The 25733-nt window shown below is 36.1% G+C and overlaps 1 protein-coding gene across 5 annotated transcripts in view; it reads left to right on the forward strand.

Annotated features, from left to right (window-relative positions):
• The window catches only part of CCDC7 (coiled-coil domain containing 7), a 310496-nt gene that overhangs the window by 103266 nt on the left and 181497 nt on the right, over positions 1-25733 (forward strand). For all 5 annotated transcript variants that reach the window (XM_034643982.1, XM_034643983.1, XM_034643984.1 and 2 more), the window contains exons 14-15: positions 13383-13448; positions 25332-25550. In XM_034643982.1, coding sequence (XP_034499873.1) covers positions 13383-13448; positions 25332-25550 — 285 coding nt within the window. The remainder of the gene's footprint in view (positions 1-13382; positions 13449-25331; positions 25551-25733) is intronic.

Genomic DNA, 25733 nt, shown 5'->3' on the forward strand with positions numbered 1-25733 from the left:
TAACTGTAATTGCATTCTGTGGGCATTATTAATTTGTATTTTGAGTAAAAAATGGGGATTTATTGAAGAATAGTAAAAATGATCCATTTGGTATTTTTTATTAATATTACTCTGCCAGCTTTATGAAAGATGAATTTTGGGGTAGAGATTGGATTTTGCAGTCAGGAAGAACAATTAGAGGGCTTTTGGAATAATTTAACTCAGTAATAAAGTAGTTAATTATAAGTTATATGAATTTATTAAGATGGAATTGAAAGTGGTACTTCTTGTAATCTAAATTTTAATGTTGCCAAGTGGGAAGATTTAATTTTATAAAAAGTATTGATTCTTTCAAATTAATATAACAAATGTAATGCATTTCTAGTCAGAATTTAAAAAGGACTTTTTTTTTTAAAATAAGGGAGACATAATTTGAAGATTGCATAAAACTTAACTGTGAAATCATTTAGGAGACTTTTTAAGAAAAATGATAGCTCTTTGACCACTTGTCCTGTTCTTTTTGAGATTATTGGTGCATCTATTTTGGTAGTTTATATTTTAATATAGATTCGTCCATTTTTAATGGTTTTTTCAAATTCATTGGTTAGAAGTTTACATTATGCTATCTTAGGATTTCTTTTATTGTTTTCTTTTTTCTGTATCTCTTTTTCCATTTATTTTTCATTTATAAAAGTATTTGTTTTTTGTTTCTTTTCCTTACAGTCAGGTTTGTCAGGGATTGTATATTACTGGTGCTTTCAACTAACCGATTTTATGTTTCATGTAACTGTTCTGTTTAATTTCTTGTTGCTGTTACTGTTTTCTATTTAATTACTTTAATCTTCATCTTTATTATTTCTTCTCCCCCTTTTTCTTCATTTTTAATTCCTCACATGTCTGGTGGTTGGTGGAACGACTAAGGACTGAATTTTTCTCATGTCATTACTCATCATTTAGTAGTCAAGCCCAAGCATCCTTCCATAGCAGCTGGAATCTAATAGGTCAAAAGTAAAAGCTGCAAGACCTCTTATGATCTGAGCTCAGAAGCCTGAGAACATAATTTCCATTACATTTTATTGGTTAGGGGCCAACCCAGACTCACAGGGAGGGAAAATAGTCTTAATGAGAGGACTAGAATATATATACATATATGTATTCTACATGTATATATGGGACAAATTATAAATGGTCATTTTTTGAAATAGCCTGTGATAATCTTTTCTCTGGCCACATGTTAATTTTCTTCCACAGGCAAAGCGTACTCAGCCCTTCCTTCTAAAATCTCATTACGTTCTAGTTTTATCTAAAAGTCTAGGATCTCAACATCTGTACCAGGTCTAGATATGGTACCAGGGCTAGTTATGGGTTCTTGGCACAGCTCTTCTTGATCTGGAGATCTGTTAAGGAATCATCCCTACCCCACCCCTCCCAACATGTACTTAATACATACTATTGAGACAAGGATAGGATAATTGCAATAGACACTGTTATACAAATAGGGGGAAAAGAGAAAGCAGTCCTGAAATCCAACCAGACATAGGTCACCAGTTCTCCTGACTAGTTTTGCTGCCAGGGAATGATTTCCTAATGCAAAATAAAGTAGCCCTTATTTTGTGGTGTGGTACATAGATTCTACTCTCTGAATCATTATTCCTTTACCATAAGAAATTGCCAACGTTTGCAGCTGAATAGCTCACTAAGCCTGCTTCCTATTCATGTATTATTGGGGACCTAGAGATCTCTTTTCATTTTGAAATGTCTCTGTATTTTTTAGTCTAATATGATGGTGTTTCTCTTAAAAAATTGTTTTCTATGTATGTTACTGTTCATTCTTTTATCCCAAAATTACATCCATAATTCTTTCTGAGATAGACTTCTTTTTACTTAAAGTATGTCAGGCTTCTACAGGACAATACTTTCAAGATTATTCAAGTTCTTTTGTCTTATTGGAGGATCCACAATGAATATTTAAGTGTTTCTGAGGTCTTAACAGGGAGTCTTATAGTTACACCCTTGATTTGACTTTGACTCTGAGGCTACATTTTACTGTCAGGATTATGACTTTGATCTTTGCCCTAAAGTAATTTCTTACTTTGAGAATTTCTTTTGTGGGCTGGAGATGCTGTCCTAGAGTCTCTCTATGTCTTCTAATTTCTGCTTTAAAATTGAACAGTTCTTTCTTTAGTTTATTTCTCTTGCAATAACTTTATTGCATTTCAGTAGTATAAGCCAAATAGTATTTTGAGCATTCTGGCTGGAAATTTCCTTAACCAGATCCACAAGCTTGTTAGGTATGTTTTTACTCCTTCAAGTTACTCTAGGCCTGAGTTTTGTTAATTGTTCCATAACTACATAACAGAGTCCCTACCCTGTTTTTCAGCTTCCAATATCAGTTTTCCACACTGGCAAAAGCAAAACCTGTAAAGCTTGTTAGAGACTGTTGTATTGGAAGTCTTTGTAGTTTTTCTACCACATTCTTTAAGGAAGTCATCAGGTTAGCCAAAATTCATGAGGAAGAGTGGCATAGAGTGGGAGAAATTGTGGAAATAATCCAGCACAGCATTCAATTTTTGTAAATGTTCTAATGACATAAAACAATACACATTTTCTATTGCTAAGTATAGCAGTTAAGTTTTCCTAAATAACAGAGTATTCCAAAACTTGGTGATTTGAAACAATAGATATTCATTATTTCTCTTAGTGACTGGTTAAGTGTTCTCCCTGGGAAGGCTTGGCTTGGGTTGGATGATCTTAGATAGCTTTATTCATATATATGAAGTCCCAGCTGGGACGTCTATGACAGATGGGATCTCTTTCTAGTCTTCTATCTTCTAGGAGGCTAGCCCAGGGTAGTTTACAGAAGGGTTCCGAGCAGCAAGAGCAAAACAAAGCTGGAAGACGTCTTGAGGCCTAATAAGCTCAGACCTCAGATACTGCCATTTTCATTGTATCCTGTTGGCCAAAGCAAGTCACAGGGCAGTCCAGTTGTAAGGAGTTGAAGAGATGGACTCCATATTTGAGGGGAGCTCCTACAAAGAATTTATGGCATTTTAGTCTACCATAAGTGAAGTATATATTTTCTTTCCCTTTCTTTATTATCCTTCCCTTTCTCTTTTTATATAAAATTCAATTGAATCTAGATTTGGTTTACTTAACTCTATATTTTTATTAGCAAATAGGCTAGGCTGCTCTATAGAGGGACCCCGTACAATTCAATAGCTTAAACATGACAGAATATTATTTTTCTCTCATGGAAAATTTGGGTAGAGATTTTCAGATAGGTATAGTAGTTCGATGTTATTTGGGACCCAGTCTTCTTATTTCTTACCTTTATTTCTCATTGAAGTATAGAAATTTTACCAGATCTTAATTTTTTAAATTTAATTAAGTTTTATTTTCCTACTTATCTTAGTATTTTTTATCTTTTTTCGTTTACCCTTATGAAACTAATATTTGAATATTATGATTCCTAGATCTATTTTTTTTAAAGATTTTATTTACTTATTGGACAGAGAGAGACAGCCAGTGAGAGAGGGAACACAAGCAGGGGGAGTGGGAGAGGAAGAAGCAGGCTCCTAGCAGAGGAGCCTGATGTGGGGCTCGATCCCAGAATGCAGGGATCACGCCCTGAGCCCAAGGCAGACGCTAAACGACTGTGCCACCCAGGCGCCCCCCTAGATCTAATTTTTAAGTTTTCTGTATTTTTGGTCTTGGCTTCTGTTTGTGTGTTTGTTCTGTACCATGAAATATTTATTTCATTTACTTGACAATAGTTCTAAACCTATTCTCAAAAGTAGCCTTTCTTCTTTCCACTTCCTCTTGACTTCTTTAAATTGTTTTTTAATTTTAATTCTAATATAGTTATTATACAGTCTCATATTAGTTTCAGGTGTACAGTATAGTGATTCAACAATTCTGTATATTACTCAGTGCTCATCATATTAAGTGTACTCTTTAAAACCCCGTCACCTATCTCACCCATCCCCTCACCCACCTCCCCTCTGGTAACCATCTGTTGGTTCTTTTTAGTTAAGAGTCTGTTTCTTGGTTTGCCTCTTTCTCTCTTTCTTTTCACCTTTGTTTACTTGTTTTGTTTCTTAAATTCTACATATGAGTGAAATCATATGGTATTTGTCATTCTCTGACTGACCTATGCATAGCATTATACTCTCTAGCTCCATCCATGTTGTTGGAAATGGAAAGATTCTGTTCTTTCTTATGATCATTGCATGTAACAATCTGTATGGAATTGATGGCTATATATATATATATATATATATATATATATACACACACACACACACATGCATGCATATATATACACTCATACACACCACATCTTCTATACCCATTCACCTATTCATGAACACTTGAATTGCTTCAGTAATTAGGCTATTGTAAATAACGCTGAAATAAACTTAGAGGTGCATGTATGCCTTTGAATTAGTGTTTTTGCTTTTTTTGTTTTTTGTTTTTTTTTTTTTTGGTAAATACCTAGTGGTGGTATTACTGGATCCTAGGGGAGTTCTATTTTTAACTTTTTGAGGAAGCTCCATACTGTTTTCCACAGTGGCTGCTGCAGTTTGCATTCCCACAAACACTGCACCAGGGTTCCTTTTCTTCCCCATCCTCACCAACGCCTATTGTTTCTTGTGTTTTTTATTTTAGTCATTCTGACAGGTATGAGGATAATATCTCAGTGTAGTTTTGATTTGCATTGTCCTGGTGATGAGTGATGTTGAACATCTTTTCATTTTTCAGTTGGCCATCTTGATGTCTTCTTTGAAGAAATATCTGTTCATATCTTCTGTCCATTTTTTAATTGGATTATTTGTTTTTTAGGTGTTGAGTTGTATCACTTCTCTATTTATTTTGGATATTAACCCTTTGATATATGTCATTCACAAATATCTCCCATTCCATAGGTTGCCTTTTAGTATTTTTGATTATTTCCTTCACTGTACAGAAACTTTTTATTGTGATGTAGGCCTGACAGTTTATTTTTATTTTTATTTCCCTTCCCTCAGGAGACCTATCTAGAAACATTTTGCTGTGGTCGATATCAGAGAAATTAAAGCCTGTGTTCTCTTCTACAGTTTTTATGGTCTCAGGTCTCACATTTAGGTCTTTAATCCATTTTAAGTTTATTTTTGTGTATGCTGTGAGAAAGTGGTCCAATTCTATTCTTTTGCATGTTGCTGTCCAGTTTTCCCAGCATCATTTGTTGGAGAGAATGTCTTTTTCCCATTGCATATTGTTTCCTCCTTTGTTGAAGATTAATTGGCCTTATAATCATGGAGCCTATTTCTGTGTTTTATATTTTGTTCCATTGATCTATGTGTCTATTTTTGTTCAGTATCATACTGTTTTCATTACTGTGGCTTTGTAATAGAACTTGAAATCTGCAATTGTGATACCTCCAGCTTTGCTTTTCAATTTAAAGATTGCTTTGGCTATTTGAGGTCTTTTGTGGTTCCATACAAATTTTAGGATTGTTCTAGTTAAAATACTATTGGTATTTTGATAGGGATTGCATTAAGTCTGTAGATTGCTTTGGATAGTATAGACTATTTTATTTTATTGTTATTTATTACTATTTTTTTTTTTTTAAGATTTTATTTATTTATTCGACAGAGATAGAGACAGCCAGCGAGAGAGGGAACACAAGCAGGGGGAGTGGGAGAGGAAGAAGCAGGCCCATAGCGGAGGAGCCTGATGGGGCTCGAACCCATAACGCCGGGATCACGCCCTGAGCCGAAGGCAGACGCCCAACCGCTGTGCCACCCAGGCGCCCCTTTTTATTACTATTTTTTAAAGATAAATATTATTTGTCAGAGAGAGAAAGAGAGAGAGAGGGCGCACAAGCAGGGGGAGTGGCAGGCAGAGGGAGAGGCAGGCTCCTTGATATCATGACCTGAGCTGAAGGCAGATGCTTAACTGACTGAGCCACCTGGGCATCCCAGTATAGACATTTTAACAATATTCATTCTTCCAATCCATAAGCTTGGAATGTCTTTCCATTTCTGCGTGTCATTGTTGATTTCTTTCATCGATGTTTTATACTTTTCAGAGTATAGGTCTTTTACCTCCTTGGTTAAATTTATCCCTGGATATCTTATGTTTTTGGTGTAATTGTAAATGGGATTATTTTCTTAATTTCTCTTTCTACTGCTTCATTATTAGTGTATAGAAATTCAAATGATTTTTGTACATTTATTTTGTATCCTGCAACTTTACTAAATTCAGTGATCAGTTCTAGTAGTTTTTTTGTGGAGTCTTTTGAGTTTTCTATATATGATATCTCGTCACCTGCAAATAATGAAAATTTATTCTCCTTTACCAGTTTGATGTCTTTTATTTCTTACTGTTGTCTGATTGCTTTAGCTAGGATTTCTAGTACAATGTTGAATAAAAGTGATGAAAGTGGACATCCTTGTCTTGTTCCTGACCTTAGGGGAAAAGCTCTCAGTTATTCACAACTAAGTATGATGTTATCTGTGTGTTTTTCATATAAGGTCTTTATTATGTTGAGGTATGTTCTCTTTAAACTACTTTGTTGAGTGTTTTTTATCATGAATGGATGTTATACTTTGTCAAGTGCTTTTTCTGCATTTGTTGAAATGATCATATGGTCTTTATCCTTCCTCTTATTGATGTCATGCATCATGAAAATATTGAACCAACCTTGCATTGCAGGAATACACTTGATTGTGATGAATGATCTAATGTATTGTTGCATTTGGTTTACTAGTATTTTGTTGCGAATTTTTGCATTTGTGTTCATCAGAGATTTTGGGTGATAGTTCTCTTTTTTTGTGATGTCTATCTGGTTTTGGTATCAGGGTAATGCTTGCCTAATAGAATGACTTTGGAAGCATTCCTTTGTCTTCTATTTTTTGGGATAGCTTGAGAAAAATAGGTATTAATCTTTAAATGGTTAGTAGAATTTGTCTATGAAGTCCTCTGGTTTTGGACATTTCTTTGTTGGGATTTTTTTAAATTACTAATTCAATTTCTTTGCTGGTAATCATTCTCTTCAAATTTTCTATTCCTCCCTGCTTCCTTTTTGGTATGTTATATGTTTCTAGGAATTTATCCATTTCATCCAGTTTGTCCAATTTGTTGGTATATAATTTTTCATAATATTCTCTTACAATTTTTTGTATTACTGTGGTGTCATTTGTTATTTCTCATCTTTCATTTGTGATTTTGTTTTATTAGAGTTCTCTTTTTTATGACTCTGTCTAGATGTTTACCAAGTTTGTCCATCTCTTCAAAGAACCAGCTCCTGATTTCATTGATCTGTTCTACTGTTTTTTTAAAAAATTCTGTATCATTTATTTCTGCTCTAATTTTTATTATTCCCTTCATTATGTTGGGTTTGGGTTTTGTTTGTTCTTCTTTTTCTATCTCCTTTAGGTGTAGAGTTAGGTGCTTGAGATTTTTCTTCCGTCTTGAGGTAGGCCTTATTGCTATAAACTTTCCTGTTTGAACTGCCTTTGCTGCATCCCAAAGATTTTGGACTGTTCTGTTTTCACTTCAATTATCTCCATGTAGTTTTTGATTTCTTCTTTGATTTCTTGGTTGACCCATTCATTGTTTAGTAGCATGTTATTTAGCCTCCATATACTAGTAGTCTCTGCAGATTTTTCTAGTTTCATAGCACTGTGGTCAGAAAAGGGGCAGGGTATTACTTTGATCTTTCTGAGTTCCTTGAAACTTGTTTGTGGCCTAATATTTGGTCTGTTCTGGAGAATGTTTCATATGTACTTGAAAAGAATGTGTATTCTGCTGTTTTAGAATGGAATTTTCTGAATATATCTGTTGTCTGTCTGGTCTAGTGTGTCATTCAGAACCACTGTTTCCTTATTGATTTTCTGTTTGGATGATCTGTCCATTGATGTAAGAGGGGTGTTAAAGTCCTCTTCTTACCATGTTCCTTTACTTTTTTTTTTTAAGATTTTATTTATTTATTTGACAGAGAGAAAGAGACAGCGAGAGAGGGAACACAAGCAGGGAGAGTGGGAGAGGGAGAAGCAGGCTTCCCGCCAAGCAGGGAGCCTGATGTGGGGCTCGATCTCAGGACCCTGAGATCATGACCTGAGCCGAAGGCAGATGCTTAATGACTGAGCCATCCAGGTGCCCCTAGTTCCTTTACTTTTGTTATTAACTGTTTTATGTATTTTGGTGATCACATGTTGGGTGCATAAAATTTACAATTGTATCTTCTTGTTAGATTGTCCACTTTCATTATTACATAGTGTCCTTCTTTGTCTCTTGTTACAGTCTTGGTTTTAAAGTCTATTTTGTCTGACTTAAGTATTGCTTCTCTAGCTTTCTTTAGACATCCATTAGCATGATGTTTCTCCATTCCCTCACTTTCAATCTGCAAGTCTCTTCAGGTATGAAATTAGTTTCTTGTAGGCAGCATATAGATGAGTCTTGTTTTTTTATCCACTCTGTCTCCCCATGTTCTTTGATTGGAGCATTTAATCCATTTATACTCAAATATTGATAGATATATATTTATTGGCCATTTTGTTACATGTTTTGGAGTTGTTGCTATAGTTTTTCTCTGATCCCTTTAGCTCTTGCTATCTTTAATCATTTTCTGGCTTTTTTTAGTGATATACTTGGATTTCTTTCTCTTTATTCTTTGTGTATCTATTACTGGGTATGGGTTTAGGGTTACCATTAGGTTTGTATAGAACAGTGCATGTAACAATCTGTATGAAGTTAAAGGTCACTTAAATTGGAACCTATTCCTTACTCTCTCACTCTCCCCCATTTTAGCTATGTGGTGTCATATTATAAATCCTTTTATTTTGTGAATCCCTTCACTGATATTTACAGATAGACTTATTTTTACTTCTGTTGTGTTTTGTACTTTTCATATTCTTACTTATGGTCTTTCCATTCTAAGATTCTCCTTTAATATTTCTTTTGGGGGTGGTTTAGTGTCATGAACTCCTTTAGTTTTTGTCTGAGCAACTCTTTATCTCTCCTTCTATTCTGAATTATAGCCTTGCTGAACAGAGTATTATTGGCTGCAGATTTCTCCCTTTCAGCACTTTGAATTTATCATGCCACTCCTTTCTAGCCTGCAAAGTTTCTCTGAAAAACCAGCTGATAGCGTTATAGGGTTTCCCTTGTATGTAACTGTTTTTTCTCTTGCTGCTTAAAATTTTTTCTCTTTATCACTACATTTTGACTAACATATGTCTTAGCATGGACCTTCTTGGGCTGATTTTGTTGGGGGATCTCTGCTTTCTGGATCTGGATATCTGTTTCCTTTCCCAGATTAGGGATGTTTTCAACTATTATTTCTTCAAATAAATTTTCTTCCCCCTTTTGTCTCTCCTTTTTCTGGAATCTCTATACTGTGAATACTATTATGCTTGATGAAGTCACTGAGTTCCTTAAGTCTGTTCTCATTCTGGGGCGCCTGAGTGGCGCAGTCATTAAGCGTCTGCCTTCGGCTCAGGGCGTGATCCTGGCATTCTGGGATCAAGCCCTGCATCAGGCTCCTCTGTTGAGAGCCTGCTTCTTCCTCTCCCACTCCCCCTGCTTGTGTTCCCTCTCTCACTAGCTGTCTCTCTCTGTCAAATTAATAAATAAAATCTTAAAAAAAATTCTGTTCTCATTTTGTATATATTTTTTTTCTCTCACGTACTTTGCTTGAATACTTTCCATTTTTCTGTCTTCCAGGTTATTAATTTGTTTCTCTGCTTCCTTTAGCCTGCTATTTATTCCACCATGTGTATTTTTAATTTCAATTATCATATTCTTGATCTCTGTTTTCTTTTTAATCTCTTTGTTAAGCTTCTCACTGATGTCTTCTACTCTTTTCTCAAGTCCACTGAATATCATTATAATCATAACTTTAAATTCTTTATCAGGCATAACACTTACATCTGTTTCACTTAGGTGTCTTGCTACGATTTTGTCTTATTCTTTAATTTGGGACATATTCCTCTGTTTCCTCATTTTGCCTAACTCTCTGTGTCTGTTTCTGTCTATTAGGAAAGTCAGTTATGTCTCTTGCCCTTGAAAGTAGTGGGTGGGGCATGGCTGCGTCTGTCTTCTTCCCACAGGGGTGTGTAGCCACTGCTGAGACTGACCCAGCCACAGCTGCTCAGGTGGTGCTCAGTTTTAACAATATGCTCTGTCCTCTGCAAGAAGTCAGAAGATGCAGTGTTGGCATGGTTTGCACTGGTTTTCTGGGGAGGGGACCTGCAGTTTTGGGACTGAGGCAGCCTCAGCTGGAGGGGGGAAGGGCATGGTATAGGGAAGTTAGGTAGTGAATGACAGTGCCTGGCTGGTTCCCGCATGTGGCTATGTGACTATGTTGTGGGATGGCGAAGGAAATGGCACCTGCTAGCTCCTTTTTGCCGGGAGAAATTCCTCAGTGAACTTTGAGATTACTAACTGTCCCTCTTATATGCCCCAGATATTTATGAAATTCCTGCTTCTAAGCTATATCTTCCTAGAAGTTGTGCTTTCTCTTTAAGGCTGGGGACTCAGCTTCCTAATGCCCTCTAGGCTCTTTTAGAATGGAGCCACTGATTTTTGAAAATACTAGGGTTTAGGGCCTGCTAGTTGTAAGAACTCATGAAATCTGCTCCCTCTGATTTTCAGAGCCGAATGCTATGGGGATTCATCTTCCCTGTTCAGGGTCTCCATTGTGATAGTCTGTTTCTCACCCCTCTCTGTGCCCCCAGACCCCTCCCTCTCATGGATGGCACACTATCCATTTACGTCCCCACAGTGTCTCCACCCTTCCTACCCTCTTCAGTGTAGCCTTTTCTCTACATTTAATTGTGGAGTTTGTTCTGCCAGCCTTTGGGTCTTTTTCTGGTTTATTTGCACTGATGTGTTATCTGTTTGTTTCCGTGGGATGAGGTGAGGTTAGGATCCTCCTACTCTGCTATCTTCCCAGGAAGTCCAATAGTATCTTCCCTCCTGACATTTTAAGTACAAAACCATGTTTAAAAAATAATCTCATTGAATCTTAATTTATGGCTATAATTGCATCCATCAGAGTTGAGTTCTTTTTTTTTGTAGTTATTTTCCATCTGTGTCTTTAGATCTGCCTTAGGGGGGATACCTCCTTGGATCATTCAGCTTGGTCTTCGTCTCTGAAGTTACTTAGTTCCAGTAAATGGCTTATTATATTTCTGTGCCTGTTTATGAATGTGAGTTTCCTCACTACATTATAGTCCTATATAGAGATCTCTGAACAGTAGCTAGAAGGCTTGTTTTTGTCCTTATTATCCCCTTTTTCTGTTTTTATAGTTGTTGTGTCTTCTCTAATTTCAATGAGAATAAAAATATAGATTTAAAGCTTTCTTCTGTTTCTTAAGGTAACACTTTCTGAAGAGAAACATTTACTCTACACTTTGAAAATGGTTTTCCATTTTCATTTCAAGTTCATATTTTTCTGATGAGAAGCAGTCATTCAAATCAACATTTCTCTCTGTAATTTGGCATTCTCTTCATCTACTTTTTAAGATTTTCTCTTTTTACTTGGTTTGCAACATTTCACTCTGATGTGTGTAGGCATGATTTTCTTTATATACATCAACTTGGGGTTTGCTGAGCATCTTGAATATATAAATTTCACCGAATTTGAGAAATTTTCAGCTACTTTTTCAACCACTTTTTCTATCACTTTCTCTCTCTTTTCCTTATGAAAATGAAATTAAATGTTAGATATTTAATAGTATCCCAAATGTTCCTTAGTCCCTCTTCATTTTTCAAGTATTTGTTCTCTTGTCTTTAGATAGGTATTTTCTACTGATGTATCTTCAAATGGTCTAACTCTTTCCACTGTCCTTTAAGTTTTAAAAATTCAGGTACTGTATTTTTCTCTACTATAATTTACATTGGCTATTTTTTATAGGTCATACTGATCTGATGAAATTTTTATTATTTCCTTCATTATGAACATATTTTCCTACATGGGTATTGTTATAATAGTTGCTTTAAAAATCTTCTACACTAACTTTAAAATCGAAATCTATCTTGGGATCACCCTCTGTAGATTGTTTTTATCTTATGAGTAAGTCTCATTTTGCTGTTTCTTTAAATGTTAAGTAATTCTAAATTGTGTTCTGAATATTGGGAATATCATGTTGTTCAAACTCTGGATTCTACTATATTCTTCTGGTATGGTTAGTCTTATTTTTGTTTGTTTTGCATTAATGTACTTAACATTATTGGATATAAAATGAAAATTCTGTGTTTAGGCAGGAGCTCAAATTGCATTTCAGTTCTTTTAGGTTTTGGTAGTCTTCCCTATGTATATGTGGTTCAGGGCTTGGGGGAGATTTGGGAAGGGTTTATACAGAGTTTGGGTCCCCTTCTCTCATTCTCTCTTCTTTGTGTGACTTCCCCTAAGTTTTTGAGTGGCTGAGATTGCCCTGATTTTCTTTCTCTGGTTTGTAAGGTGTAGAAATTCTTTTCTTTTCTTTTCTTTTCTTTTCTTTTCTTTTCTTTTCTTTTCTTTTCTTTTCTTTTCCTTTCTTTTCTTTTCTTTTTTCTTTTCTTTTCTTTTCTTCTTTTCTTTTCTTTTCTTTTCTCTTTTCTTTCTTTTCTTTTCTTTTCTTTTCTTTTCTTTTCTTTTCTTTTCTTCTTTTCTTTTCTTTTCTTTTCTTTTCTTTTCTTTTCTTTTCTTTTCTTTTCTTTTCTTCTTTTTCTTTTTCTTTTTCTATTTCTTTTTCTTTATCAGCTATTAGATGCCCTGCCTGGCTCAGGTAGGGCTTGCCCTCAGATTAGAAGCCAGGAAACAAGAATCTTACCTAGGACCCTTTCTTCTTCCAAGCATCACTTCTCTCAAGAATCTACCTCTTCTTGGTTTCTATTCAGTGTTGGTATTTGTATTTTGTTCAGGGTTTGTAGTTTTTATATGTGGCAGGGTCTATCCAGTAGGAACTTGCCCTGCTATACGAGAAACAGAGCTGGGATTTTAGATACGATTCCTCAAACTGTCTCTCATCTGATGGAGAATTGCTGAGACATTTCTTGTGTAACAGAATCCATTCATTCTCACAAAGTCAGAACTATGTTTATTTTCTGCTAGCAGTAGAGTTGCTTCTTTTCATAGAATTTGAAATGTTTGTATTAAAATATTTCAGGCCTAGAGAAAAGGAAAAATGAAATATTTAATTTATTGTAGTAATAATTTATCAGATTCAAGTCAGTTTTCCTGTAGGAAATGAAGAGGAAGCTACACCTGCAGAAATTATCCACCATTATTCCTGAGAAATGTGCAAGTAAATATATGTCCTCGAGTCATCATCTTGGCTACTTGTGGATTTTAGAAAGATAATAATTATAACAATTAATTTATAGAAACAGAAATACTAAAATGAATGCATTTTCCCCCTTTTATTACATCATAGCAAATAGCACATGCTCTGGAAATTGAGAACAAAGTTCTTCAGGAACAACTGAAACAGGCTTTCCAGGTAAATGACATCATGTTCTTTTAAAATTGTTAACAAGTGAAGGAGATATCTGTAAACAACTTTTTAAAAAATTTTCTTTGGGTTTTTTATTCTTTTGTGTGTGTGTGTGTGTGTGTGTGTGTGTGTGTTTATGTTGGTCACCATACAGTACATCGTTAGCTTTTGATGTAGTGTTCCATGGTTCATTGTTTGTGTATAACACCCAGTGCTCCATGCAATATGTGCCCTCCTTAATACCCATCACTGGGCTAACCCATCCCTTCTACCCCTTCCCTCTGAAGCCCTCAGTTTGTTTCCTGGAGTCCATAGTCTCTCATGGTTCGTCTCCCCCTCTGATCTCCTCCCCTTCATTTTCCCATTCCTTCTCCTAATGTAAACAACTTTTATTTTTTTTAAATTTTTTTTTAAAGATTTTATTCATTTATGTGACAGACAGCCAGCGAGAGAGGGAACACAGCAGGGGAGAGGGAGAGGAAGAAGCAGGCCCCCAGCCGAGGAGCCCGATGTGGGACTCGATCCCGGAACCCCGGGATCACGCCCTGAGCTGAAGGCAGTCGCTTTAATGACTGCGCTACCCAGGTGCCCCGTAAACAACTTTTAAATGAATAATTTTGACCTTGAAAACTAATAGGTCTATGTATTCCACTATTTTTCCAGATTTAAAGTGCATTCATTTTATGTACTAGGAATATATTAGTAAAATTTTATATTCATTCTTATTCAAAACAATAAACTAGAAAGAAAGGTAAACTTCCTTAATCAAATAAAATAAATCTATTTCAAACTGAGACACTGTTATGTGGACAATAATGCAGGCATTCCAGCTCAACTCAATTAAACTACGATGTTGGTTTTTACTACTCTTTATGAAATTCTTGTTTAATGATTAAAGAAGTGAAAAAAGCTACATTTTCATAAGTGGATAGACAAAAGTATAATTATTTTTATATTAATTTTCCTTTGAAAAATGCAAGATAATACACAAATTTATTAATAAAAATATTAATGACATAATTTCAAAATGTGGCTGAGGACAAAATAGATATAAAAAAGCAATGGAAGGAGGCCGGGAAAATGGCAGAATAGGAGTAGGACCTTAATCACATCTCATCCTGCAGATATAGCTAGATAACACTTATATCAGCATAAATAACCTAGAAAACAGCCTGAAGGCTGGCAGAACAAACTCCACAATTAAAGGTAGAGAAGAGGCCACACTGAAGAGGGTAGGCAGGGTGGGGAGCTAAACATGCATGTCGACTGTCCCCAGGAGGAAGCGACACTGTGGGTAAAAAGATGGAAGAGAAACAGACTGTTCCACTGGGGAGCCTGCATGGAGAAGATGAATCTCTGTAATATTTGACTTTGAAAGCAAGAGGCTCCAAATTTTGTGAGTTCTTACAAGTAGCAGGACGTAAAACCTGGAATTTGAAAAATTAGCAGGCTGGCTATGAGAGAACTCAGAGGGTATTAGGAAGCTGAGTTCTGTCTTTAATGAGACAGCATGATAAACAACTTGTGGAGGTACAGCATAATAGCAGTAGTTTGAAAAATGCATGGAGTATATGGGAGGGAGTGTTATTTACTTATCTCAGAGCCTGTCTCAGAGTGGTGGGAATCAAAGGGAAACACCTTCAGGAACAAAGGAGGTGGTAGGTGGCATCTCCCTTCCCCACTTTCCAGCATAAACAGAAGGCCACTTGTAGGAACCAACATGATGCCAACATTCAGTACCTAACTTGCTTCGACTAAGCCCTACCCTCTCACCCTTCAGCAGACCCAAACTTCCCATTTGCTCCAGTCCCAGTACTGTGGGTCCCTTTCCCCAGAAGACGATGCAAACTTCACCAATATGTCCTCTCTTGGTCTACTATTTTGGTTCTTTTGTCCCGGCAGTGGTGTCAGGCCCTGTGGAAGCCCAAGCTGCAACCTTGTTAAAATTGCATGCTCTATCCATGCAGCACAGGTCCACTGCCACAGAAGCAGTGGCAGGTCTCATTTCACAAGCAGACTTGTGTGCATTTTGTAAAGTGTGCTCCACCACAGTCAGGGACCAAACCCTGTCAACAATAGGCAGAGAGTCTGTTTAGATGACTGAAGAAAAAAGTGGCAAGGACACAACAGCAGACCACATAAAACACACATAGGAGACACCCTATGAGCATAAGTTCCTTGGGACAAGGGATGCTGCACTGCAGGCACTACAGTATCTCTTCTTCATAAGGCCATTTTTTAAAAAAGATTTTATTTATTTATTTGACAGAGATAGAGATAGCCAGCGAGAGAGGGAACACAAGCAGGGGGAGTGGGAGAGGAAGAAGCAGGCTCATAGCGGAAGAGTCTGATGTGGGGCTCGATCCCATAACGCCGGGATCACGCCCTGAGTCGAAGGCAGACGCTTAACCGCTGTGCCACCCAGGCGCCCCCATAAGGCCATTTTTAAGAGCAGGAGATGTAGCTGACTTTCCTAAAACACAGAAACAGACAGAGTTAGGCAAAATGAGGAGACAGAGGAATATATTCCAAATTAAAGAATAAGACAAAACCATATCAAGAGACCTAAGCAAAACAGATATAAGTGTTATACCTGATAGAGAATTTAAAGTAATGATTATAATAGTACTCACTGGACTTGAGAAAAGAGCGGAAGATGTCAGTGAGGCTCTTATGAAAGAGATAAAAACTAAGCAGAGACCAAGAACATGATAATTGAAGTTAAAAATTCACAGGATGGAATAAATAGCATGCTAGAGGAAGCAGAGGAACAAATTAATGACTTGGAAGACAATAATGGAAAGCAATCAAGCTGAGCAAGTTAGGAAAAAGATATGCAAAATCGGAATAGACTTAAGGAACTCAGTGACTTCATCAGGCATAATATTTGCAGTATGGGGATCCCAGAAGGAGAGACAAAAGGGGGCAGAAAATTTATTTGAAGAAATAATAGCTGAAAACTTCCCTGATCTGGGAAAGGAAACAGATATCCAGATCCAGAAGGAACAGAGATCATCCAACAAAATCAACCCGAGGAGGTCTACGCCAAGACACATGGTACTCAAAATGGCAAAAAAAATTGATAAAGAAACAATTTTAAAAGCAGTGAGAGAGAAGACAGGAAGATGTTGGCAGAATAGGAGGACCCACCTCATTCCATGACTATAACTAGGTAACTATCAAACCATCCCAAATACCACAGAAACCAATCTGAAGACTAACAGCTACAGGAAGAGGCCACCTCAAAGAAGATAGGAAGTGCAGAGATGTGGTTTGGGGAGAAACACATCCTGGCTGTGGCTGAGGGGAAGCAGCTGTGGTCATTGAGAATGGTGAAAGAGAGAAGAGCATGCAGTGGAATGCACAAGGAGAATGTCTCCCCAAAGTCATTGGGTTGGAAGACAAAAGGAGCTGAATTTCATGAGATCTTGCAGCCAGCACAGCTTGAAGCCTGCAGTTTTAAAGGTCAACAGACTTGGTTGAGATAGAGCTCAGAGGGCAGTGTATTGCTCTTGGAGGGAAGGCAGGCAAACAGCTTGGAACATACAGCATGGAAACAGTGATCTGAAGAGTGCCTGGGGCACACAGTGGGGGAGATTATTTGCTTTTCTCAGAGCATGTCCCTGAGAGGCAGCATTCACTGAAACACCTCTTGGGAGAAAAGCAGCTGGTCACTAGTTCCCTGCTCCACCCCTCAGCATAAACACAGAGCCACCTGCAGGAAGTAGTGCAATGTGGATACTGGTGGCCTAGCTTGCTTACACTAAGCCCCATTCCCCTGTACTCCAGTGGAACTGCCATTCTCAGTAACGCTTACCTCAGTCCTGGTGTAGTTGGCTTATCCACCAGAAGACCAGCACAAACACTTGCCCACATCACATCTCCCAATCAGAGAGTTTCAGGGCTTCAGTTCTAGTGGAGGTGATGACAGGTCTCATTTCACAAGCAGATCAGAGTACATCTAATTAAAACTCACCACTTCAGGCCAGGGACCAAACACTGCCAACAGCAGGCAAAGAAAGCCTCTGCAATAGCTGATCTGAAGGATAGAGCAGCCAGAATGTAAAAGAAGAAGACATGCAGCACACTGTAGGCACTCCCTGAAGCTCTAGGTCCTGGGCACTACATGACCTCTTCTTCATAAGGCCATTACTTTTAGTAGAGAAGAGGGAAACATAACTGGCTTTTCTAACACACAGAAGGAGGCAGAGTCTTAGAAAAATGAGAAGACAGAGGAATTTATCTCAAATGAAAGAAGAAGATAAGGTTGTGGCCAGAGATCTAAGTGAAGCAGATATAGTAACATGCCTGATGGAGAATTTAAAGCAATGATCATTAGGATATTCACTGGACTTGAGGAAAGAATGGAACATATCAGTGAGACCCTTACCACAGAGATAAAAGAGTTAAGAAAGTATTAATCAGAGAAGAAAAGTGCAATAAATGAGGTTAGAAAGATCCTTAATGCAATGAACAACAGGCTGGAAGAAGCAGAGGAATAAATTAATGACCTAGAAGACAAAATAATGGAAAGCAATGATGCTGAACAAAAGAGAGAATTATGCACCATGAGAATAGACTTAGGGAACTCAGTAACTCCATCAAAGCTTATAACATTCGTATTATAGGAGTCCCAGAAGAAGAAGAAGAAGAGAAAAGGGAGCAGGAAATTTATTTGAAGAAATAAATGCTGAAAATTAATCTAGGGAAGAAAACAGACACCCAGATCTAGGAGGAATAGAGAACTCCCTTCAAAATCAACAAAAGCAAGCTGATACCAAGACATATTGTAATTAAATTTACAAAATGTAGTGATAAAAAATCTTAAAAGCAGCAAGACAATGGACCCTCAACTCTATGGTCAACTAATCTACAAAACAGGAAAAAATACCCAATGAAAAAAAGACAGTCTCTTCAATAAATGGTGCTGGGAAAATTGTACAGCCACATGCAGAAGAATGAAACTGGACCATTCTCTTACCAGCATACACAAAGATAAATTCAAAATGGATGAAAGACCTCAATGTGAGACAGGAATCCATCAAAATCCTGCAGGAGAACATAGACAGTAACCTCTTCAACATAGGCTACAGCAACTTCTTGCAAGCTATGTCTCCAAAGGCAGGGAAACAAAAGCAAAAATGAACTTTTGGGACTTCATCAAGAGAAAATCTTCTATACAGCAAAGGAAACAGTCAACAAAACAAAGAGGCAACCCACGGAATGGGAGAAGATATTTGCAAATAACACTACAGATAGGGCTGGTATCCAAGATCTATAAAGAACTTCTCAAACTCAACACCCAAAAAACAAATAATCAAGTCAAGAAAGGGGCAGAAGACATGAAGAGACACTTCTCCAAAGAAGACATACAAATGGCTAACAGACACATGAAAAAAATGTTCAACAATATCACTTGGCATCAGGGAAATACAAATCAAAACCATAATGAGATACCACCTCACACCAGTTAGACTTCAGAATAGGAGGGGAGATAAAGAATTTCACAGACAAAGAAACTAAAGGAGTTCATGACCACCAAATCAATTCTGCAACAAATATTAAAGGGGACTCTTTGGAAAGGAGGTATCAAAAATGACAGTATAAAGGCAGGAAACACAAAAGGAGTAAAAATGAATATTTCTACGAGAAATCAGTCAAGTTTTTGTCATTAGATCATTCAAGTGGAACATCAACAAGAAAACAAGTTTTATGTGAGAATCCCACAGCTTAAATCCTAATAGGGAAAAACAGAGCTTTTCCTCTATGATCAGGAACAAGACAAGGATGTCCACTCTCACCACTTTTATTCAACATGGTAGTGGAAGTCCTAGCTACAGCAATCAGAGGACAAAAAGAAATAGGAGGCAATCAAATCATCAAGGAAGAAGTAAAACTTCTTTGCAGATGACATGCCTGAAAGATTCCACTAAAAAACTGCTAGAACTGATAAATGAATTCAGTAAAGTTACAGGATACAAAATCAATGTACAGAAATCTGTTACATTTCTATACACTAATAAATAATGAAGCATCAGAAAAAGTAAGAAAATAATCCCATTTACAATTGCACCAAAAATAATAAAGTACCTAGGAATAAAGCTAATCAAAGAGGTGAAAGACTTGTACTCTGAAAAGTACAAAACACTGATGAAAGAAATTGATGATAACACACAGAAATAGAAAGACATTCCATGCTCATGAGTTGGAAGAACGAATATTGTTAAAATGCCTACATTACCCAAAGTAATCTACACATTTGATGCAATCCCTATCAAAATACCAAAGCATTTTCACAGAGGTAGAACAAACTTATATTTGTATGGACTAACAAAAGACTCCAAATAGCCAAGGTAATCTTGAAAGAGGAAAAACAAAAACAAACAATAGACTTGAGATATCACAATTCCAGACTTCAAGTTATATTACAAAGTTGTAGTAATCAAAACAGTATGGTATTGACACAAAGACAGATATATAGATCAATGGAACAGAATAGAAAACCCAGAAATAAACCTACAATTATATTGCCAATTAAACTTTGAAAAAGTAAGAAGGAATATGCAATGGGAAAAAGTCTCTGCAACAAATAGTGCTGAGGAAACCAGACACTACCTGCAAAAAAAAAAAAAAATGAAATTGGAGCTACATCAAAATAAAAAGCTTTTGCATATTGAAAATACAACCAATAAAACGAAAAAGCTACCTACTGAATGGGAGAAGATATTAGCAAATTACGTATTTGATAAAGGGTGAGTATCCAAAACACATAAAGAACAACTCAACACTAAAAAAACAAATAATCCAATTAAAAATGGGTAGATACTCTGGAAAACACTCTGGAAGACACTCTGGAAAACAGAAAAATGTCCTCAGGACATTAAAGTAGAGCTACCTTACGATCCAGCAATTTCTCTACTGGCTATTTACCCCAAAGATACAGAGGTAGTGAAAAGAAAGGGCACATGCACCCCAGTGTTCATAGTAGCAGTGTCCACAATAGTCAAATTGTGGAAGGAGCTGAGATGTCCTTAATGGTTGAATGGATAAAGAAGATGTGGTTCATATATACAATAGAATATTATTCAGCCATCAGAAAGGATGAATATCTACCATTTACATCAACATGGATGGAACTGGAGGGTATTATGCTAAGTGAAATAAGTCAATCAGAGAAATACAATTTTCATATGGTTTCACTTATATGTGGAATATAAGGAATAGTGCAGAGGACCATAGGGGAAGAGAGGGAAAACTGAATGGGAAGAAATCACTGAGGGAGACAAACCATATGAGACTCTTCACTCTGGGAAAGAAACTGAGGGTTGTGAAAAGGGTTGTGGGTAGGGGGATGGGGTAACTGGGTGATGGGAATTAAAGAGGGCGTGTGATATGATGAGCACTGGGTGTTATATTCAACTAATTAATCATTGAACATTATATCAAAAACTAATGATGTACTATACCTTGGCTAATTGAATTTAAATAAAAAAAATAAAAATGGGCAGAAGACATGAACAGACACTTCTCTAAAGAAGACATCTAGATCACCAACAGACACATTAAAACATAGTCAACATCACCCATCATAAGGGAAATGCAAATCAAAATCACAATGAGATATCATCTCACCCCTGTCAGAATGGCTAAAATCAAAATCAGAAGGGGAAATGAAGCATGAGAGACTATGGGCTCTGAGAAACAAACTGAGGGCTTCAGAGGGGAGGGGGGTAGGGGAATGGGATAGGCTGGTGATGGGTAGTAAGGAGGGCATGTATTGCATGGTGCACTGGGTGTTATATGCAACTAATGAATCATCGAACTTTACATCAAAAAAATAAAAAAAATTAGACTACAATAAAAAAAATTAAATGGATAAACAAACAAAAACCTCAAGATACAGCAAATGTTAGTGAGGATGTGTAGAAAATGGAACCCTGGTGCACTCACTGTTGGTGGGAATGCAAACTGGTACAGACACTGTGGAAGACAGTATGGCCTTTCCTCAAAATATTGAAAACGGAACTACTGTATGATCCAGGAATCACACTACCAGGTATTTTACCCAAAGTATACAAAAACACGAGTTCAAAGGGATATATGAACCTCTATGTTTATTGTAGCATTATTTACAATAGCCAAATTATGGAAGCACTCTAAATGTCCATTGATAGATAAAGAAGATGTTATATATAAAACAATATATATTATATGTATAATGCAGTATTATTCAGCCATAAAAAAACCTCAAATCTCTCCATTTGCAACAATATGGATGGAGCTAGAGAGTATAATGCTAAACAAAATAAGCCAGTCAGAGAAAGAGAGTTACCATATGATTTTACTCACATGTGGAATTTAAGAAACAAAACAAACAGGAACGTCTGGGTAGCTCAGTCAGTTAAGCATCAGCCTTCAGTTCAGGTCATTGTCCTGGGACCCTGCGATCAGCAGGCTCCCTACTCAGCGAGGAGCCTGCTTCTCCCTCTCCCTCTGCCTCTCCCCTCTGCTCATGCGCTCTCTCTCAAATAAATCTTTAAAAAAAGAGAAAAAAAGGGGAAAAAAAAGGAGGGACAGACAAACTGAGAAACAGACTCTTAACTTTACAGAGCAAACAGATGGTTACCAGAGGGGAGGTGGGTGAGAAGATGGGTAAAATAGTTGAAAGGGATTAAGAGTTCACTTACCTTGATGAGCACTGAGTAATATATGGTAAATCACCATTTTGTACATCTGAAACTAATATAGCACTGTACATTTACTACATTGGAGTTAAAATTAAAGGAAAAGAAAAAGAGCAATAGGTTTCCTTCTTATCCAAAACAACCATTTAGAAACCATAATGGAGACAATTCTATTTACTTATTTATTTTACTTATTTTATTTAAATTCATTTAGTTAGCATATATTGTACCATTAGTTTCAGATGTAGAGTTCAATTATTCACCTGTTGCATTTAACACCCAGTGTTCATTACATCAGGTGCCCTCCTTAATGTCCATCACCCGGTTACCCCATCCCCCCACCCACCTCCCCTCTAACAGCCCTCAGTTTTTTCCCCATAGTTAAGAGTCTCTTATGGTTTGTCTCTATCTCTGATTTCATCTTATTTTATTTTTCCTTCCCTTCCTCTACGATCCTGTTTTGTTTCTTAAATTCCACATATGAGTGAAACCATTTGATAATTGTCTTTCTCTGATTGACCTATTTCACTTAGCATAATGCCCTCCAGTTCCATCCGTGGCATTGTAAATGGTACAATTTCATCCTTTTTGATGGCTGGGTAATGTTCCATTGTGTGTGTGTGTGTGTGTGTGTGTGTGTGTGTATGTGTGTATGTGTGTGTATCACATATTCTTATCCATTCATCTGTCAACGGACATCTGGGCTCTTTCCATAGTTTGGATTGTGGACATTGCTGCTATAAACATTGTTGTTCAGGTGCCCCTTCAGATCACTACATTTGTATCCTTTGGGTAAATACCTAATAGTGCAATTGCTGGATTGTAGGGTAGCTCTATTTTTAACTTTTTGAGGAAACTCCATACTATTTTCCAGAGTGGCTGTACAAGCTTGCATTCCCACCAAAAGTGTAAGAGGGTTCTACTTTCTCTGTATCCTCGCTAACATTTGTTGTTTCCTGACTTTTTAATTTTAGTGATTCTGCCTGGTGTGAGGTGGTATCTCATTGTGGTTTTGATTTGTATTTCCCTGATGCCAAGTGATGTTGAGCATTTTTTCATGTGTAGAGATGATTCTATTTATAATACTAGAGTAGCATATTTAACAAAAAATACAAATTTTTTAAATGAAGTAAAACACACTTTACTGAGGGATATAGATGAATAATGAAGAAATAGAAGTTTATGTTTTTGGTTTTGAAGGTACAGTATTATAAATATTTCAATTTTCTATGTTTTCCAAATTGATATATAGATTTAAAGCAATTTATTTCTGGGTATAGATGGAATTATTTTGGAGTTTAATAGAATTATTACAGGATATATTGAGAAAGGAATCTGGTGACTATACAAAAGAATAATAAGGATTTGGTTGTTCAAAAATCAATATGTAATATAACACTATAATAACTAAAGCAATGTGGTTCTGGATTTGGTGCTGAATAAAAAATCCAGAAGCAGATTCAAAGGAATGCAATAATTTAGTATATTATAATTTTAGTTATTGAAACTTTTTTATAGAAAGAATAGTCACAAAAAGTAAACTACTATAAAAAAGTAGTTCTCATGTGATAGTTTGTGACACACATCAAAATAAGTTGCAGCTTGATTTAAGATCCAAAATTAATAAATGAAGTATGAAGATATAAGAAGAAATACTGGGTAACAGTTATATGGTCTTGGCTAGAGCAAGGTTTTCTAAGCATCATATTGCAAAGGGATATTGCAATATATTTGGCTATTGTTAATTTGAAACTTTTGTATGTTAAAAGATTCATAAGATACAAAGATAAATGCGAATTCTTAACAGAATGTTGGTTTTTTTTTTTTTTAAGATTTTATTTATTTATTTGACAGAGGTAGAGACAGCCAGCGATAGAGGGAACACAAGCAGGGGGAGTGGGAGAGGAAGAAGCAGGCTCTCAGCGGAGAAGCCTGATGTGGGGCTCGATCCTAGAATGCCAGGATCACGCCCTGAGCCGAAGGCAGACGCTTAACCGCTGTGCCACCCAGGCGCCCCTTAACAGAATGTTTTATATGAAGATCTTTTACAAATCTATAAGAAATATGAATGTCCTTCCCTCAGATATTCCCCCAAATAAACACAAACAGGCAAGTCATAACTTAGAAACACACAAAGACAATAAAAGCATATGAATATATTCAACCTCACTAGTTATCAAATGCAACTTAAAATAACAGTGCGATAGATTTTTTACCTACCCTATCAGTAAAAATTTTAGGAAGAGAAATGTCTAATATTTGTGGATATATGTTGAAATAAGTAATCTTTTACATAATTCTATTACTATGAATTAATAATACTTCTCTGGAAGAAAATATATAGCAAAAGTTTGGGACACCGTAGGCTTTTCATTGAATCACTGCAGTTACAAAAATTAATCATAAAGAAGAAAAGAGTGTACAGGGATTTTGTGCAGGTATGTATAATATAAAAAATTTTAATAGCAAAAATTTTTAAATTACCAGTGTGTCCCTAATAAGAAATTTGCTAAACAAAAGTACACTATTAAATGTGCTTCTAGTAGCTATTCTGATTTAGATGTACATTTATTGTCATTGAGGCATATCTATGACATTATTTAACAAAAAGAGCATATCAGGTATGTATAGTAGGATCCAGTATAGATAAAAATTTTAAAAATACATATATGCACTAGTTATATATAGAAATAATGAAAAAGGATATATATCAAATGTTAACAGTGAGTTTTCTGTTTGTGGTGAGATTATTTGTGAACTTCATTTTTGTTGATCTAAGTAAAAAAGTAGCATTTAAAAACCTTATATTCTCGAAGAAATAAATTATTTTTCACATTTTCTTTTATCATTTGATATTATAGATATTAGTTATCCCAGTTACATTCTATCACCTTTTCTAATGTATATCTTTTATTTACTTTTATTGTGACTCTACAATAACTAGAGCTTTAAAAAAATAATAGGGGAACTTCCTGGGGTATAAAAATACCCCTCAAAGTAGAAGGCATTTCTTCATGTTTTTAATTTTAATCTATGGATTAAACTATGGATTATACCAGTGGTTTAATTTAGCTCCCTCCAACTTAGTAAAAATAAAGTTGAGAAGTAATGTGGACATGAACATATTCTTATTCCTGAAAGTTGTAATATTGACAGAAAAATATCACACATAATGCTTGATAAACCATTACTTTTTTAAAAACAGGAAGCTGAAAGAGCTAAGCTTCAACTTGACTATTTCCTAAATCAAGGGACAGGATTACTTAAAAGTGAAGGGAAGACCAAGACAACAATGGAAATGGGTATTAGTAAAATGAAAGTTGAAGATTCAAAAGATATACCATTGGAGAAAGGAACAAGGAAATCACTAGTTACAGATTCAGGTGGTCAAAAGACAAATTCTAAAATCCAAGAGCATCTACAGGTAAGGAAATTACTGAAATACAGAAAACAGAAGACAGAAAAACAGTAATCTGTGCTCTAAGATTATCTTTTATATTGTTGTTTACTTCATTTGTATATATTATTTCAAAAAAATTCTATGCCCTGGTTTTTTGCTTGGACCTTTTGCCTTTTACCTTTCATTATAGCAATTCATTTTCTTGAA

The sequence above is a fragment of the Ailuropoda melanoleuca genome, chromosome 15 (assembly GCF_002007445.2).
Source record: "Ailuropoda melanoleuca isolate Jingjing chromosome 15, ASM200744v2, whole genome shotgun sequence".
NCBI lineage: Eukaryota > Metazoa > Chordata > Mammalia > Carnivora > Ursidae > Ailuropoda > Ailuropoda melanoleuca.